The sequence below is a fragment of the Centrocercus urophasianus genome, unplaced genomic scaffold (genome assembly GCF_019232065.1).
Source record: "Centrocercus urophasianus isolate 14NV4802_14NV808 unplaced genomic scaffold, USGS_Curo_1.0 seq_11, whole genome shotgun sequence".
Taxonomy (NCBI): domain Eukaryota; kingdom Metazoa; phylum Chordata; class Aves; order Galliformes; family Phasianidae; genus Centrocercus; species Centrocercus urophasianus.
The window spans coordinates 80,892,948-80,911,116 of NW_024884253.1; the positions used below are offsets into that span (position 1 = coordinate 80,892,948).

Here is an 18,169-nt window from a genome sequence, read left to right on the forward strand (position 1 = left end):
TCACTGAGTTGCACTCCTGTTGTGACCACTAATTGACCATTGTGATGTGTGTTTATAATCTGGGGTTTCTGCTATCCACTGTCTGTGATCTTCCATATCACACTTTATTCTGGAATCACAGAAGTTCAGCCCACGCAGAGCTAACTACTTGTTGGAACTATAAGCAAAACAAAACAAACGTAGGCAGTGTTTGCCTGGCTGCTTGGCAATCGTCCTCACAGTTAAACAAGCTAGAATCTGCTCAGGAGAAGATAAGACCAGACAAATTCAAAGACTCTGAATGATCAGGTCAGTGTAAAGCCTGTGGCTTTTTGCTAGTGATGTCCAAAAATGATACGGGGACTCCTGCTACAATAAATGATAGGAGGAGTTTCCCCTCTTGGCTGTGTGTGGGTTGTAAGCTGCACCATCCAGGCCTGTGGCCTCAGGGTGTCAGAATGTCTGGCAGACATTGCTGGTGAATCTAGCTCTGTGGCACTTGCTCCTGGTCCCTTCTCAAGTATGATTTGCAGCACTAAGCATCCATTTGCTTCCAGCTTGCTGTGGGGTGGCTTACAGCCATAAATGATTGTGTAGCTTGCAGTACCCATGTGCCCACGCTCTTTCTTTTGATGTATGTCACAGCAAGCCCCAGATCTGATCATCAGCTGGACTGGCAGATGCTTAGAGTGTTCTGTGGCTCCCAGTTAGTTTTACAGAGTTAATATCAAGCAGGGATGTACACATGCACATAGCAGCTGTTAAGCACTCCTGGTTCTGTAATCTAGGTACATCATCCTTGCCTGTCTCTCCTAGAAACCCCATCTTACTAAAGAACAAACATGTTGTTCTATGTTCCTTACAGAAAACAGTGCGCAAAGGAGATGAATGCATCCTGAAGGACAACAATGAACGCAGCAAGTGGTTGGTGACTGGCCCTGGAGGAGTGGATATGCTCGTGCCATCTGTTAGTCTGATCATCCCACCCCCAAATCCATTAGCAGTGGATCTTGCTACCAAGTGAGTTGCCAAGTTGAATTTTCTTACAGACACGAGGTGGCTTGAGTGGATCCAGCTCAGGCATTGCTGTGCTCATGCCATAGACATGTCCTGATTGTTAAAACAGTGAGTTCTGTCTCAAAGCCTGATTTGTTCTATTGTTAATAATTTTTTTATGGCTTTTGGTAGTTAGAATTATGTGCATAATATTACTTTAGCCTCTCCTATGAGAAGAAAAAAGTCTTAGCTTGCTCTTTTCTTTTTGGCACTGTGAAAAAAAAATTGTTAGCTGTGGCTACCTATACTCTTAAGCAAATTACTGGAGTTAGTTTGGAATTCTAGCTGTGTATTCATTGTTATACTCATTATTAATCTGAAAGTTATGGATAAATTCATTTTCAGGTTTGTTTCTTTTTCTGTTAGAGAAAAGCCTTAAAGCACTTAACATCCAACATCCGTACTTAACATCCATAACTGTTTCTTGTGATATTTTTTAGCTAAGCTACTAAACTACAAGTTTTAACCATGAAATTTCTTCTCCCATCTCAGAATTGAGCAATACTATGAAGCTATTCTGGCTTTGTGGAACCAGCTGTATATCAACATGAAGAGCCTGGTATCTTGGCACTATTGCATGATTGACATTGAGAAAATCAGAGCGATGACTATTGCCAAGGTAAGACTACAGCAAGCCTTAACTGTAGACCAGGGACATTCGTGACCTGTTCTCTGCTGCTCCAAACAGTGCTTGTAGTTTCCAATTCAGCTGTATGTTCTGCAAAACTGTGGGCCTGCCTTTTGCTGGGTTACACAAGCAGTTATATATGGAAATTGGCATTTTATTTAAAGAGAAGAAAAACACTTTCCCATTCAAACATGATATAGATAAAAATGAAGGTGAACTAAGGGGACTTACTGTATACTTGTACTACTTGTTCCCACTATGCAAGGGCACGGATGACATAGTAAAAGGCAGAATTGCAAACTGTTTTTAAGTTGTGAAATGTTTGTTACATATCTAGCTCAAAGGCTGCTTTGTGCATCATACTTCTAGAGCAGCCTGCATCAGTTTTATTCTAAAATGAGATTCCTCTGTTCTTCAGTAGACGTATTAGTATGTTCCTTCATGAGTCGTTAGTCATATATCCTCTCCAATTGTTGCCTTTTTCAAGACTGTCTTCTCTGTTATTTCAGCTGAAAACAATGCGTAAGGAAGATTACCAAAAAATAATAACTGACTTGGAGATCCATTACCAAGAATTCCTCAGGAACAGCCAAGGCTCTGAGATGTTTGGTGATGAAGACAAACGAAAGATCCAGACGCAGTTCACTGATGCTCAGAAGCACTACCAAACCTTAATAATACAACTGCCCAATCAACCACGGCAGCCCCAAACAGGTTTGTTGTCCTCCTGTTGTCTTGTACAGGTTGTACTGCTTGGGTTTCCTTGTTGGAGGCGGAAGAGAAAGCTGTGTTTCCTTTTCATGTGAAAATAGCCTTGTAAACATATGCAGAGACATGTAAAAGAACTGTAACTGTTGTCTCCTCAGAAAACAAAACTTGCCATGCCCAGGAAAGAGTATGTTTTGTTCTTCTTTCCATTGCTGTGTATCTGGGAATAGTTCTCTGAAGTTCATAGAACTCGTTGAGAAAATGAGAGGAATTTAATCCATCAATTTTCAGTTGTTAGGAAGCAAAACTTCACTTGAGGAAGCAAGTTTATCATTTTGTGAAAGGGATATTTCATTGCTGCAGACTCTGCCTAATGGCCCAGATCTACCAGTTCTCCGTTCTACAATTCAAATCAGCGCTTAGGTCACTTTGACACTGCATCAGCTTTCTGTATGTAGAAATTCAGTTCTTTGGCAGCTGACATTTACCTCCAACTCACTTTACAGTGATTCCAACTGAGAGTTGTCCTGTGGGTACCTCAAACACCATTATAGTTAATGAAAGAAACCGAGAACATGATAAACAGGAGGCTTGGCTGCTGATGGAACTTCAGAAACTTCGGCGTCAGATTGAAGCTTCTGAGATTCGAATGGTTCAAAGAGCTCCACTTGGTGTGGATCAAGGGGCTCTGCATGACTTCTCTGTCAGAATACAGGATTTAGAGGTAACTGTGTATGTTCTCAGTCGATCATCTCAAAGTCATCGTGACTGTTCTGCAGAGCATACTGTATTTGGATTCCTGATCAGCTGGGAGTGACAAGCACACTCTGCACATAGCACAGTTAGCTTCCAATTAAAAGATGTATTTGGGTTGGCATTCAGCTTTTTATCTAGAAGCCTAAGTAGGAAAAGTTGACTCTCAGATTTTAGAAGAGAAATTCTTTCAGGGTATGGTTTCAAAAAGCCTTATGTCAACTGGATGTCACCTCATGTTAAGTGTCATCCAGGTTAAAGCACTGTTAACATTCTTTTGTACAGACCCACTTTCCCACCTGCCTTTTAAGTAAGCTGTCTACACATACATGAGGCTTACAGACTTTGTCTCTCTCCCAGCTCTTCAGATTTGAAGGAGACTGGAGAGAGAGTAAAGAGAATAGATATAGTTTGAGAAATTCCCCTGGGACAGTGAGGTTACCTTGGCATGAGCACTGGGGAAGCAATTGGCAATAGGGCATTCTGTGAACTGCTTTCTACAGAGCAGAGTTCCAGAATGGAAGAGAGAGACATTACCTGTTGTGGACCGTACAAAACAGAAACCACATAATGTTACTTAATTTAAAGGAAACGAGCTGAGGCCCTACTTTGTTTCTCAGTCAAGCTAGTTAGATAAGATAAGACTAATTGGATAGGGAAATCAACCTCAGATATGCAGTAGAATTCAGCAACCAAAAATGCATAAACTGGGCATTCTTTTTCTTCAGGGTGTGCAGAATGACTCTCAAATAATGGCTGAAACCCTCAATAAGCATAAGGACTTGCTGCCTAACTTCAGAGGCTGTGAAAAGTATGTGTACCTGCAATCAGAGATAAATGCCCTGTTTCAAAAACTGGAAAATATTAATGGTGTTTCTGCTGGCTACTTAGACAGGTAAGAAAATTGAGGCTGTAGTAATAACTTACTCATCTTCTTGCATAATTCTTCCATAATTCCATAGTCTAGAAATCCCGTTATTATCAGTAATATAAAATTATATCTTCTTTCCTTTATGTGGGTAGAAACACTTAAGTTTATTCTCATTTCTGGAAGACTAAAGAAAACAAAAATGAGACTTGAGGATATTACTGAATTTTCTTTGTTTATTGCATATTCTCTTTAGTTAATGATCTGGAGGTAATTAGAATTATCATTTTTTCTGCCTCAGTTTGTAACTAATTTGTCTTGTTTTGTGTTCTTTACTGTAGCTTGAATGCACTGAGGTGTCTACTCCAGCTTATTCTACAAACTGAAGATGTGATCAAAGTTTTTGAAGTCAGGCTATCTGAAGAGGAGACTGTTCCTTTGGATCTTGATAAAGTAGAGGCTTATCGGGCTTGTCTGAAGGTGAGAGGCTAATTCCCAGGAACACAGCAAGACAGAAGTAGTAGCTGTCATCACTAGTTTATCGAGTTTATTCAGAAGGTAAAAGCCTTCTGAAACAGCAGGAGACAGAGAAGCTGATCCTGTCATATTTTGACATAGATATACAATGCTTTTGCAGGTTATTGGAAGGAATATACAGGTCTGCCATCCACTGTCTATTGCTTCCCACGCAGAAAAGCCAAGGGCATGGAAGATCTCCATAAACAGTTTCTGAACAATGCTACCTATGTTTATTAATGTCAGTTACTGCCTTCAAATCCAACTTCCTCCTTTATTTCTTGCAGAAAGTCTCGTTGATTTCTCATTTTGTGATCTAGTTGTAACTAGTTTTTTTTTTTTTTTTCTTTTTTTTTTTCCTGTGGAGTGCATTTCGAATCTTAAAATGAGAACTTCCTCCTGAACAAGGCAAAGAATGATTGCTTTGTTACTCACAATGACAGCATGTAGAAGCAATCTATCTGCTCCTGAGCCGATCATTTTTTTGCACTGAGTGCCTTTGGTAAAATTTTCACTCCTCCTTTCTTTCCTCTTCTCAGAAGAAGCAGTAGGGCAAAGGCTTGAGGTGGCAAAAACAGAACAACCAGGTTGCTCTTTTACCACATTACCCGAGAGCTACAGTTCCAGCTGCTAGTAGATGTATTTAACTGATGTAAACTTGAATTGCACACAAAAAAAATGGTTGAGCAGATTATTGAAGGGTGCACACATCCCCATAATTGGGGAACACAAGAGAGACCTGCCTGTACTGTATATGCCATTTGGTCTTACACGACAGTGTGTATGTGCACACAAACACCAGTCTACACGTGTGTGGAAAGCAACATCTTTGTGTAAGACATTGAGGAAAATGCAAACAGGAAAGGAAAAAAAGCACACATAGCCATTGCAGGTCTTAACATTTAGAAACTGTATGACAATCCTAAGGCCTGATCCTACAAGGAAGATTTTCTTCTTTTTTTCCTCTTCCTCTTCTTTTTTCCTCCCTCCTGGGGCTGCTCAGTGTAGCTCTCAGAAATGGAAATGGTGGCTACAGAGTGTGACATCAGAAGGCAGTGGTTCAGTTAACTGTTTAAGTCTAACTTCAAACATGGTTTTAAGTGAATTTGTTTAACAAAGTAGGTGTTTCACTTCAAATATACTAATTCCAGCTGGCACCAGCATACATACTATGCTGAATTTGATACAGAACGTTTAGATCCCAATGCACTGTGTGTGCTGTTGATGGTTAAGATTGAGTATCCTCTGAATAAAAAGTATGATACCTTTTTTTTTTCCCTCTCCAGAAAATGAAAAGTGATCTGAACATGAAGAAGTCACTGTTGAATACTCTTGAAAATGAGCTGCAGAAAATGCTTCAGATTCACTCACAGTCTTGCCAGTCATATACCCTGTATGATATGGATGTTGGAAAGTTCAGTGACAAAGTTACCCAATTAATAGACCGCTGGCAGAGAGCTGAAAAGCAGATAGATAACAGGTTTGCTTGAATTTCCTACTGGCTTCTTCTGTATGGCTATTGCTACTAAGATCTTCTTAACAATAAGTCTGAAAGAACTAATATCCCTTGAAAGTAAAGATACTGTAGAAATTACTGGGCAGATTACTGTGGGGCAGAGAGACTGTAGTAAACAGTAAATAGCAACTGTGAATAGGTTGAGCATACTTCAAAATGGTGTAAGACCAAGCGAGAAAATGTGGTTTTTCATGTTACTGTGTAACCTGTGTGCTACAGAGTTAACTAGCATTTTGCCCCTCAAACAAAGCAACTGTGCTTATTCCTGAATATTCTTTATGCAAGGGGTAAAAAAACAACCAACTAAGAAAACCACCACAAAACCTAACATTAAGAACTAAGAAGGAAAAAAAAAATTAAAACTTCATTAAACTGAAGGCATGTTCTACCATGTTTTTATTTTAGGCCAAATCTAGTCCTATCGATCCAAATTGACTAGTTGCTGCTTTTTTGGTGAACATTGAAAACGAGTGTACTGAGATCAGTGCAGTGTCACAGCATTGCAATTCATCCTCTATTTAACTGTCAGGAAGTGTCGACCTCTTTGTAATGCACAATCCCTCAAAAGTCAGGGACCAAAACCTCTTATTGGGTAAATGTAGCAAGTTCAATAGCCATTACTGGAAATTTTTATTCAGCATCTCCATTAGAGCTCTATATTGTTTTACTCAGTTCATTACAATATTTATCAGGGTGTCTTGTTTCTGAAAAATGTTTAAAGAGAGGAAAAGCTAATGCACTTTCATTTTGACAGTTTTCTGTTTTTTTTCCTAGATCATGGGATTTAGAAAGACAGATCAAACAGCTGAAAACTTACCGGGATCTGTATCAGGCTCTGTGCAAATGGGTCTCTGATGCCAAGCGCAGGCAGGATTCTATTGAGTCCACAAAGTTGTGTGACTCCAACACTATTATGAGATATCTACATGATCAGAAGGTATGCAATACCTGGCTAAGCTGTCTTCAGTTTATTGGATGTTAAATTGCTTTACTGGTCAGGAAATACCACTGTGAATGCAGCCAGCAATACAGTGGCCTGTTTTGAATTAGAAAATACATAAGCTACCAAAAACCACCACATATGTGCAAGTTAAGAAAGAGGAAATATTATTACCCTCATTACTTTCTGTCAGCTGTGCTGTGGATTATGAAAAAGGCTATGCTTGTCTCCGACATGATGACTGACACTTTGGCACAGCAGCTTTGAATTAAGTCAAGGAACTGTAAGATGCTGCAACTTATGGGACAGATTATAAAATAAATACACAGCACAAAAATAAAAATAGAGTATATTTTTGTAAGCTAAAGTCATGCATCTGTTCCTTCCCAGCTCGGAAAGTTGTTGAGTTGCTAGGTGTTCTTTTTGAAGAACAGCCTTCTGTACAGTGCGTCTGCCTCTGTGGAAAAGGCATGGCTACACTTCATTTCAGTCTGAGCCTCTGGTTTCATACTGCAGGCATCTTGTGGATGCAGTGTGTACTGGCAAGTCTGAGGGACTGCTTCACAGCTCACTTTTTTCTTGACAGAACTTGCACAGTGAAATCTGTGGGAAGCGAGACAAAGTTGAGGAGCTTCTCAAGCATGCAGATCAGTGCTCAGCTGCAATTAAGGTACTTGGATTTCAGCATTTTTACAGGTGGTTGTTTTCATGGTCAGGTTCATCCCATTGTCTCCACTCTAGTGATAGGCAAAATGTTAGCTCTCTGGGATGTGTGTGTGCTTGCAAGAAGAAGCTGCTGGGCTAAAATAGTCATTTATACAAAAGATAACGAAAGCAATCTCTACTTGCCTCCTGAAGATGGCAGGGTGATATGGGAGATTCCAATGAATGCTTCTCTTCAGGAGAATCAAAGCCTCCTGCTAGCCACACCAACCTTTCCAGTTCACATGATAAAAATGAGAGTAGAGAATAGATGGGTTGCTTTGAAATGTGATCTGATTAGGATCTGGTCTAGAAGGTTAGGCAACTGCAGATTGTCAGGAAGAATGGTAGGCAGTAGCCATGAAAACTGAAAAGATGTACAGGGAATGGTTTTATGGTCTTTGCATTTCTTTGTGATCTTTATATCTACGCTTTCTCCAGTTAAGCCTTCCTTTCTATCACAAAGATCTTGCTGTACATGTTGTAGCAAAAGTGATGTGAAAGAAACTGGAGTCAGTTATCTCTGAAGTTTTCACTGATAATGAAAGGATGGTCTTCAACTGACAGAAACACGTATCTTTCTGTCTTTTCAAAATTTATATGTTCTGTTTTCCCTTTTATTATTCTCTTCCATGAGTCTTCACAATGTTTTTTGAACTGATGAACCTTAGTTTGTGAGAGAAGGTCATTTGTACATGGCCAGAGATAAACAAGGGAGAATGTAGCCATTTAAACAAAAAAATACAAAACCAACCCTTTATTTGCATGTTGAGAAATCCAGATCCAGGGAGTTAGTTAGCAGTTGCTATCGGGGTCTTATACCTTATCCTGCTGTTTTACAGGATTATGAGCTTCAGGTTGCTTCCTACAGTTCTGGATTAGAAACGTTGCTCAACATACCTATCAAAAAGTGTGTGGTTCAGTCTCCTGCAGTGCTGATTCTGCAAGAGGTACCTTTCTTTCCTTCCTCATCAGTCTTTTGAATACATTTATTCATCTGTGTGAGCCGCTGTGAGTCATATACAACTATATAATAATTAGCACTGCCATTGGTAATGTTTACTAAGCACATATGCAAAAGTAATTAGTGCAGAATAGTTGCTGCACTGCAAAATTATACCTAGGCACATTTAGACAGTAGATTAACCCTCAGGAATTTGGCTCATTCCTATCCAATGTCCATTATATACATATTGTGAGAAAGTAAGATCTGTGCCCCAAGTGGTTCAGTCACTTTCAAACTGGGAATTAACCATTATTTTAAAAGTTCAACTTGACTTACTTGTGACTGTCAGGCAGGAGTAGCATGAAGAACCAAGAGATGAAGGCTTGGAATTAATACTACATGAGCATTGGGGGAAAGTAATACTGAAAAAGATGTGGGTCTGTCAGAAGAGAGAATTTATATACTTGGGGTCACCAGGAAGCCATACAAATTTGCAAAGAGGAAACTTTGCTACTTAATGACTTGTTTTCTCAAGTAAATTAGAATTCTTAAATAGTCTGAGAACTAGGTATGTTCATATCTAACTCTGCAGCATAAACTACTAACAATTCCCTTTTTCTTTTCAAGGCTAGCGAGGCTCAGGCTCGCTACATAGAACTTCTTACAAGGTCTGGAGATTATTACAAATTCTTAAGTGAAATGTTAAAGAGCATGGAGGACCTGAAGGTAATCTGCCTCTTTTATTTCCTTTGCCTTCTGTTTTTGTCACAGGTTAGCACTATCACTGATCCAAGACTTTATATTTTAGTACAGTGCTAAACAGTACACAAAGCTAAATACTGAACTTTATCATTGAATAGGATGAAGGAGGCATATGAGTAGTTTCATGCAACCTTTTTTTCAGAGTGTGGTGTCTTGCAGATTTACTGCCAAGATCTTGTGTGAGGTAGAGAATATTAGCCTTTGTGGTAAATAAGAGGGGCTTGATAAAATATGCAGGATGTTTTTATCTCCCTGTGAGAGTGATCTCAATAAGAATACAGTTATCTCCATGCTGAAAGCTTATCGTTAAAAGGACACACCTCATTGGTATCTGTTGTTTAAAATGGAGTAACGGCTGCATGGATTCCATTCAGGCCCATTTGAAATGTCATATATGAAGGATGAAAATTACTTGTTTGAAAATAAAATGGCCTGTAAACGAGGCTGTTTAATATTTTGCTGGTGAGCTCTTGGTACACCAGATTTTACTGTCTGTATTGCATCTCCCTTGCCCATCAAGTACTGTTTCCCTCTGAAAGTCATCATGTTGGTTTCTAAATAAAATCCGAATCTGAATGAATAAGAGATTTGCCAGAATTTGCCTTGATGACTTTAAATTTAAAAGGATTTTGAGTTATCATTGAAGCAAATAAAATATACATCTTGTAAATTGTCAGATTTGCAAGTGTATATTGTATTGATTGTGCTACTTTTGAAACAGTTGTCACAAGTGAGCATTTTTTTTCTTTTTTTCCCCTTCTTTCGTTACCATTTTGTAGATGAAAGCCACAAAAATTGAACTTCTGGAAGAAGAACTCAGACTTGCCAGGGATTCAAATTCAGAGACAAACAACAAGCATAAATTCCTGGAACAGAATCTGCAGAAGTACCAGATGGACATATCTCAGCTCAAAGCAAAGCTGATGAGTTTGGAGGAAATGAAAAGACAGGCTGAAATGGATGGAAATTCAGCTAAGCAAAACCTGGACAAATGCTATGCCCAAATAAAGGATCTAAACGACAGAATAACCAGGTTGACTTACGAGACTGAAGATGAGAAAAGGAAAAGGAAGTTGCTGGAGGACAGATATGAGCAACAAAAGAATGACTACGACCAGCTGCAGAAAACAAGACAAAACGAGAAAGACAGCCTTGGCTGGCAAAAGTTAGAATCTGAGAAGGTCATCAAGGAGAAGGAGTACGAAATAGAAAGATTAAGGGTTCTCCTGCAGGACGAAGGCACACGGAAGAGGGAGTATGAAAATGAGCTGGCTAAGGTAAGAAACCAGTTTAGCGAGGAGATGAGTAATTTAAAGAACAAGTATGAAACAGAAATTAATATTAAGAAGACCACAATCCAGCAGATAGCTGCACAGAAAGATGATGATGCGAAAGGTCTCAGAGCCCAGGTTGACAGACTGTCAAGAGAAAACAGAGACCTTAAGGATGAAATCGTGAGGCTGAACGATGCCATTCTGCAAACCACAGATCAGCGGAGGAGGGCAGAGGAAGATGCTCTTCAGCAGAAGGCTTGCAGTTCTGAGGTGTCACAGCAGAAGCACCAGTTAGAGCTGGAGCTGAAACAGATCATTCAGCTTCGTGGTGAAGACAACTCCAGATACAAGCAGGCTCTTGAAGAGGCTGCTGCTACTATTCAGGATAAAACTAAGGAGCTGGAAAGGCTAAAGCTTCAGCTTCAGGAAGAAGCTAAAAGCCGATGGGAACTTGAAAATGAGTTGGCTAAGGTAAGGAACAGTTATGATGAGGAAATTATTAGCTTAAAGAACAAGTATGAAACTGAGATTAATATCACAAAGACCACAATTCACCAGGTCACTATGCAAAAGGAAGAGGATACCAATAATTATAGAACGCAGCTTGATAATGCTATGAGAGAAAATAGGAATTTGTGTGAGGAAATTAGGAGACTGAAGAATACAATAACTCAAACAACAGATAATCTACGGAAAATAGAAGAGAATGCTCAGCAGCAAAAGGCAGCTGGCTCAGAGCTTTCTCAGAAGAAACAGCAGCTGGAGATTGAACTAAAACAAGTTATTCAAAGGCACTCTGATGAAAGCATGCGATACAAACAGTCGCTTGATGATGCATCTAAGACCATTAAAGAGAGAAACAAAGAGATTGAAAGGCTGAGAAAGTTGTTGGATGTAGAGACAAGTCAAAGAAAAGAAATAGAGGATGAGAACAATCAGTTAAAAAGAGTTCAGTTTGACCTTCAGAAAGCAAACACGAGTGCTACTGAGACAATTAACAAGCTGAGGATCCAGGAGCAGGATCTGGCCAGACTGAAAATTGACTATGAAAGAGTTTTGCAAGAGAAAAAAGGCAGGGATCAAGAAAGTGCAAAGTTCCAAAGCACTGTAAAAGACTTGCAGATCCAAAAACATAAGCTGGAGGAGGAACTTTGCAGGCAGAATAAGAATGTGATGGAAGAGACAGCCAGGAGGAAGAAACTGGAAGAGGAAGTAGAAGGCATGAGGAGATCTCTGAGAGAGCAATCTGTTAAAATAACTAATCTCACACAGCAGATAGAGGAAGTGTCTATTGTAAAGAAGAGAAATGAAGATGACCTTAGACACCAAAGAGAAGCATTAGATGGTCATGTGAGAGAGAAACAAAGGTACATGGAGGAGATAAGAAAATACACATCTGACATTGAGACTTTACGTCGTCAGTTGGTACAAGAACAGGAGCAATTGAAGCAGGCTCACCTGCGAAATGAGCACTTACAGAAAACCTCCGAGGAGAAGAGCAAAAACTTGAACGAGTGCAAAATCGAAATCGAAAGGCTTCAGTCTCTCACTGAGAACCTAACCAAGGAACACTTGTTACTGGAGGAAGAGCTGCGAAATGTTAGATTGGAGTATGATGATCTCAGAATGGTCAGAAATGAAGTTGATGAGAAAAATTCTGCCATTGCTGAACTAAAGAATCAGCTTCAGACAAGCAGCAAGCAAACCCTGGAACTTCAGGGGTTGATTAATGATTTACAGAAAGAAAGGGAAAAATTGAGACAGGAAATTGAAAAATTCCAAAAGCAGGCTCTGGAGGTATTCACACATATTTTGATCCCAGCTTTACTGTCTCTCAGATATATAATTACTCACAATGTCCATTTGAACCAACTTAATTCACACCTTGCTGATTAAGTTCACTGTACTTGTGACTAATATTCCTCTTATGGCCACTCTCCTCGTTATTTTTAAAAGAAAAATGGCAGAATTTGGCCACTTTCTTAGCCCCTTTACTCCCTGAGGACTGTGCTAGGAAACTTTAAAGTGTCTTTTTCACCTAGCTGAGCCTTGCCCTCAGCATGGAGGAAACCCTGGATATGTACCGGTCTTCACCAAACTATCCTAAGGGAAAATAACAATACATGGAATACCACTGTGGCTTAGCTGTACTCTGCTGGCTGTGTGCTTCCTGGTCTGTTTTGGTCAGAATGGGTTAAAGCAGTCCTTTGAGCCTGACCTGAGCTGTATCACAAACTAAACAAGCTAAAAGCCCCAGAACCAACAAACCATCTAAGTGCTGTTTAGCTGCATAAAGTGGTGACTAAGAATTAAAAGTGATGCTGCCAGCTAAGATACCTAAAACCTAAATTTCAGTGACTGTTGGGACTTCTGTTCCTAAGTCATCAAGGGTGACTTAAATTTCACTATCAGCCCATGTTCCTTAAACTTGAGATGACAGTATAGATAAACTAAAGAAAAGATATTTTTGCATCTTCATTCTTCTACCTTTTGAAAATGTTTATTTTTTTCTGTATTTGCCCTCCATATTTTTTTCCTCATTCTCATCTATTCTGTCAGTTGTTTAGTTTTTTTTTATTTTTAAAACCTTGATACTAATTTTTAATAACACTTAGCATTGCCTGACATCTATGCATACATACTGCATGTGTTACCAATATGTAACATGTTATTTGGTTTAATATGGACTGCATGTGAATGTGCATGTGTTAGTGTATAAAGGTGTGTGTGCATATATATATTATATTATGAAGATACGAAGGGAATTTAAATGTAAATCAACAAATTGTTTGAAACTAATAGGAAAAAGTGAGTCATATATTTCGTTTTCATCCATGTGTGACCAGTTCTTAGCTGATATGTATTCACTCAGGTTAGTAGAATTATGCCAGGGTACACCTACTGGGCATCAGATTCTTAAAGAATCTTGAGTGCTCTGTGCGTGTACTATGAGACACATTAAGAAGACATAAAGAGCTAACTAAATCACTAGAAAATTAAGATTGTAGGTAATAGATTGGAGACTGTGGTACTAAAGACACCTTCATTGAAGGGACAGATGTACCTTCACTGGTTTATTTTATTCATGGTCTTGGGTAAGGCACTGCTGTGACTGGAATGTTTTCCAGTGGCAGTTTGTTGCAGATTAAATGACAGGCTGAAGGGTAAGTGGAGAGCGTATGTCTAACTATCTTCTCTTGTTTTATTTCTTGTTTAAAATTTTAGGCATCCAATAGGATTCAAGAATCCAAAAATCAGTATAACCACATTATGCAAGAAAGAGAAACCTTGCTGATAAAAATGAGTGCTCTAGAGCAAGACAAAGCCAGGCTGCAGAGATTAGAAGAGGAGTTGAACCGTTTGAAAGTTAACCTGGAATCAGAGTCTCGTTTGAAGCAACGCCTGGAAAATGAGAAACAACAAATCCTGAATGACCTCAACCAATGGAAGAACCAGCACTCCCGGACAGAGGAATCCATAAGGAAGATCCAGTGTGAGAGAGAGAAGAGTGAGAGGGAGAAGAACACCTTGAGGAGTGAGATTGAAAGGCTGCAGATGGAGATTAAAAGGATTGAGGAGAGATACCGATGCAGACTGGAAGAGACTGCTGTCAAAAGCCAGTCAGAGTTGGAATCTGAGCGTCTCAGGCTGCAGAGAGAGATCGAGAAACTTAAACAGCGCCCATATGGGTCCCACAGATCTACTCAGACTGAAGAAGACTTCTGTATTGATGCTTCCAAGTTGGTGTTCAATGGGCTGCGGAAGAAAATTACAGCAATGCAGCTGTATGAGTGTCAGCTTATAGACAAACTCACTCTGGATAAACTGCTGAAGGGGCAGAGGTCAGTAGAAGAAGTCGCTGCTGACATTGAACCCTTCCTGAAAGGGGCAGGTGCTATTGCAGGAGTGTCTGTTTTACCCAGACAGAAGTACTCCTTTGTTGAGGCCAAACGGAACCAGCTGCTTACGGCAGAAAATGCAGTCCTGCTCTTGGAAGCCCAGGCAGCAACAGGAGGAGTGATAGACCCACACCGCAATGAGGTATTAACAGTGGACAGTGCTATTGCCAGAGATCTGATTGACTTTGATGACAGAGAACAAATCTATACGGCAGAAAAGGCTATTACAGGTTTTAAAGATCCTTTCTCAGGCAAAACTGTGCCACTATCTGAAGCCATGAAGAAAAACTTGATTGACAGAGAAACTGGGATGCGTCTGCTTGAAGCCCAGCTGGCTGTGGGAGGGATTGTTGATCCTGTCAACAGTGTTTTCCTACCCAAAGATGTAGCTTTATCCCGTGGATTGATTGACAAAGATTTGTACAGGATTCTAAACAACTGCCAAAGCACCACGAAGAACTTCATTGATCCCAGCACCAAAAAGGCAGTCACTTACATGCAGCTAAAGGAAAAATGCAGGATTGAGCCACACACTGGCTTGCTACTCCTTCCAGTGCAGAAGAGGAGTATGTCATTCCAAGGGATCAGGCAGCCTGTCTCAGCAGATGCTCTTCTTGAGGCTGGAATTATTAAGGAATCAACAAGGAATGATTTGGAAAGAGGTGCAATTACAGTGGAAGAAGTGAGTGAGAGGATTATCGATTTCCTTCAGGGCTCTAGCTGTATTGCAGGTATCTACAATGAGGCTACTAAAGAGAAACTTGGCATTTACCAGGCTATGAAAATAGGCTTGGTTAGACCAGGGACAGCCCTTGAACTCCTAGAAGCCCAGGCAGCCACCGGATTCATAGTCGATCCTGTCAGCAACGCGAGGCTGCCTGTTGAGGAAGCTTATAAAAGAGGTCTTGTTGGAATAGAATTTAAAGAGAAGCTTCTCTCTGCTGAAAGAGCTGTCACTGGGTACAAAGACCCAGAAACTGGAAACATCATTTCTCTGTTTCAAGCAATGAACAAAGAGCTTATAGAAAGAGGCCATGGCATTCGCTTGCTGGAGGCCCAGATTGCCACTGGTGGAATCATTGACCCCAAAGAAAGCTACCGCCTGCCAGTAGAGACAGCCTACAAGCGTGGCTACTTCAATGAGGAGCTCAACCAGATTCTTAGTGATCCAAGCGATGACACCAAAGGGTTTTTTGATCCTAATACGGAAGAGAACTTGACCTACTTGCAGCTGAAAGAAAGATGCATAAAGGATGATGCAACAGGGCTCTGTCTTCTGCCCCTGAGGGAGAAGAAGAAGGTGGTACACACCTCACAGAAGAACACCCTTAGGAAGCGTCGAGTTGTCATTGTAGATCCAGAAACAAACAGGGAAATGTCAGTGCAGGAGGCATACAGCAAAGGCCTCATAGATTTTGACACCTATACAGAACTAGCTGAACAGGAGTGTGAGTGGGAAGAAATAACTATTACAGGATCAGATGGTAGCAGTAGAGTAGTCCTTGTTGACAGGAAAACAGGCAGCCAGTATGATATACAAGATGCTATTGATAAAGGTCTGGTAGAGAAGAAATTCTTTGATCAATACCGTTCTGGCAGCTTAAGCCTGACTCAGTTTGCAGACATGATTTCCTGCCGTAATGGCACCGATGAGGTGTTTCGACATGAATCGGTGACTCGGTCTCCCACAGTCCTGAGTGTCAGGAGTTCTTCCTCGCTGATAAGGAGTGGTTCATTCTCGGAGACCCCAGATGAGTGCAGTCCCATTGCAGCCATATTTGACACTGAAAACTTGGAGAAAATCTCAATTTCAGAAGCTATACAGCGGGGCATTGTGGATAGCATCACCGGGCAACGGTTACTTGAAGCCCAAGCCTGCACAGGGGGCATAATATGTCCTACCACAGGCCAAAGGCTCTCCCTTCAGGAAGCTACCAGTCAGGGCATCATTGATCAGGATATGGCCACGCGGCTCAAACCAGCCCAGAAGGCCTTCATAGGATTTGAAGGCATAAAGAGCGGACGCAAGAGGATGTCAGCAGCAGAAGCAGTCAAGGAAAAATGGTTGCCTTATGAGGCTGGGCAGCGGTTCCTTGAATTCCAGTACCTCACCGGTGGTCTCGTGGATCCAGAAGTACGTGGAAGAATAAGTATTGAAGAAGCCATTCGAAATTCGTTGATTGATGGTCGTGCTGCCCAGAAATTGCAAGACACCAACAGCTATCCCAAAATACTGACCTGCCCCAAGACCAAGCTGAAAATATCCTACAAAGATGCAATGAATCGGTCAATGGTGGAAGACATCACTGGTCTCAAACTCTTGGAAGCAGCCTCTGTTTCGTCTAAAGGTATATCCAGTCCCTACAATGTCTCTTCAGCACCCGGCTCTCGCTCTGGCTCTCGCTCTGGCTCACGTTCAGGCTCACGCAGTGGATCTAGGAGGGGAAGTTTTGATGCATCGGCAACTTCTTCATATTCTTACTCATACTCAACCTTCAGCAGTGGGTCTATTGGGCGCTAGTAAGTGAGGGAACATGAATGCATTTTAATATCATCTAGCTTAGTCTATATCCCCTTTCCTAAATCAACAACTGATTAACTGAAAGCAATATAGTTTGTGGTCCTGTTGTTACTTGCACAAGCAAGACCACTTTGCTGAAACAAAGGAAATAAAGGCATGTCCAAAAAACTTTAAGTCTTTTCTGGGTGTGTTCAATGTCTGAAAAAGCTGTAAAATGCCTGAACACAGATTTGTGGAGAAGAGGATAGGGGAGTGCAAGAAGTCATGTTTGTGAATTTTGATTTTCAGTTGCCATTTCCTTTTAGTGTTGGATTTTTAATGGGTTTCTGTATATTTTAAATACTGTCGTTTGCCTTCTCCTATTAACTGTAACTGTCAACTCATAAACTGATAGCTGAGGTTTTAAAGTCCTGAAGTTTGGTTTTTTTTTTTTTTCCACATAGAGCCTTTCTCAATTTGCTATTACAGAGAAAAAATAGACTGTGGATAGAAAATACCTTAAATATTGGTCTGCAATCTATGCTATAACATGAAAAGCTGTCTTCCAAATGTTCTGCTTCTTTATGTTTGTCTGGCCATTTTCTTACGTATAACTTGGTGAATATAAGGGCTGGTATTAGGCTGGGCTTTTATGTTACTGTTACCTATATGTTTTCTACTGTTTTGCTTTATTTCCATGTAACAAAAAATATACATAAATCTAACTGCACCACATCAGCTACCCTGGGCAATAAACCTTTGCAGTTTTAAACTATTTGTTGTGTGCTTATTAAACAGAGCTATGAATACTGTTAGAGATAGGAATTATAGAAAGGACCTTTTAGAAAATAAAGAAGTAATAGTCTTGTTGTAAAAACAGCAGATTGGCATCATGAAAAATAATGTGCCTGTACATCATTTTTATGAGTACAGACTTTCAATTCTGTGTTTTCAGAAGGAAAGTGAAGATTGCACCAATAATGAAAACTGCTCCAGAAGCAGAAAGCCAGTTTCCACAGTTGAATTCCACAGCTGACTGTCGGCTTGATCTCTTCTGCTCATGATCCTTTGTCCCTGCAGCTATGACAGACTATGAGTTAGATTCTCCCTTGTGCATCATTC

At 40.3% G+C, this 18,169-nt stretch overlaps 1 protein-coding gene across 4 annotated transcripts in view; it reads left to right on the forward strand.

Annotated features, from left to right (window-relative positions):
- LOC122171901 (desmoplakin) overlaps window positions 1-17,819 on the forward strand; it is a 37,113-nt gene extending 19,294 nt beyond the window's left edge. For 2 of the 4 annotated variants that reach the window (XM_042839762.1, XM_042839763.1), the window contains exons 12-24: window positions 845-999; window positions 1,528-1,654; window positions 2,173-2,377; window positions 2,878-3,095; window positions 3,853-4,019; window positions 4,334-4,472; window positions 5,795-5,988; window positions 6,799-6,961; window positions 7,551-7,634; window positions 8,509-8,616; window positions 9,240-9,338; window positions 10,154-12,445; window positions 13,874-17,819. In XM_042839762.1, coding sequence (XP_042695696.1) covers window positions 845-999; window positions 1,528-1,654; window positions 2,173-2,377; window positions 2,878-3,095; window positions 3,853-4,019; window positions 4,334-4,472; window positions 5,795-5,988; window positions 6,799-6,961; window positions 7,551-7,634; window positions 8,509-8,616; window positions 9,240-9,338; window positions 10,154-12,445; window positions 13,874-17,068 — 7,146 coding nt within the window. In that variant the 3' untranslated portion in view covers window positions 17,069-17,819. The remainder of the gene's footprint in view (window positions 1-844; window positions 1,000-1,527; window positions 1,655-2,172; window positions 2,378-2,877; window positions 3,096-3,852; window positions 4,020-4,333; window positions 4,473-5,794; window positions 5,989-6,798; window positions 6,962-7,550; window positions 7,635-8,508; window positions 8,617-9,239; window positions 9,339-10,153; window positions 12,446-13,873) is intronic. The other 2 variants (XM_042839764.1, XM_042839765.1) reach the window with 2 other exon arrangements.
- Window positions 17,820-18,169: the final 350 nt, after the last annotated feature.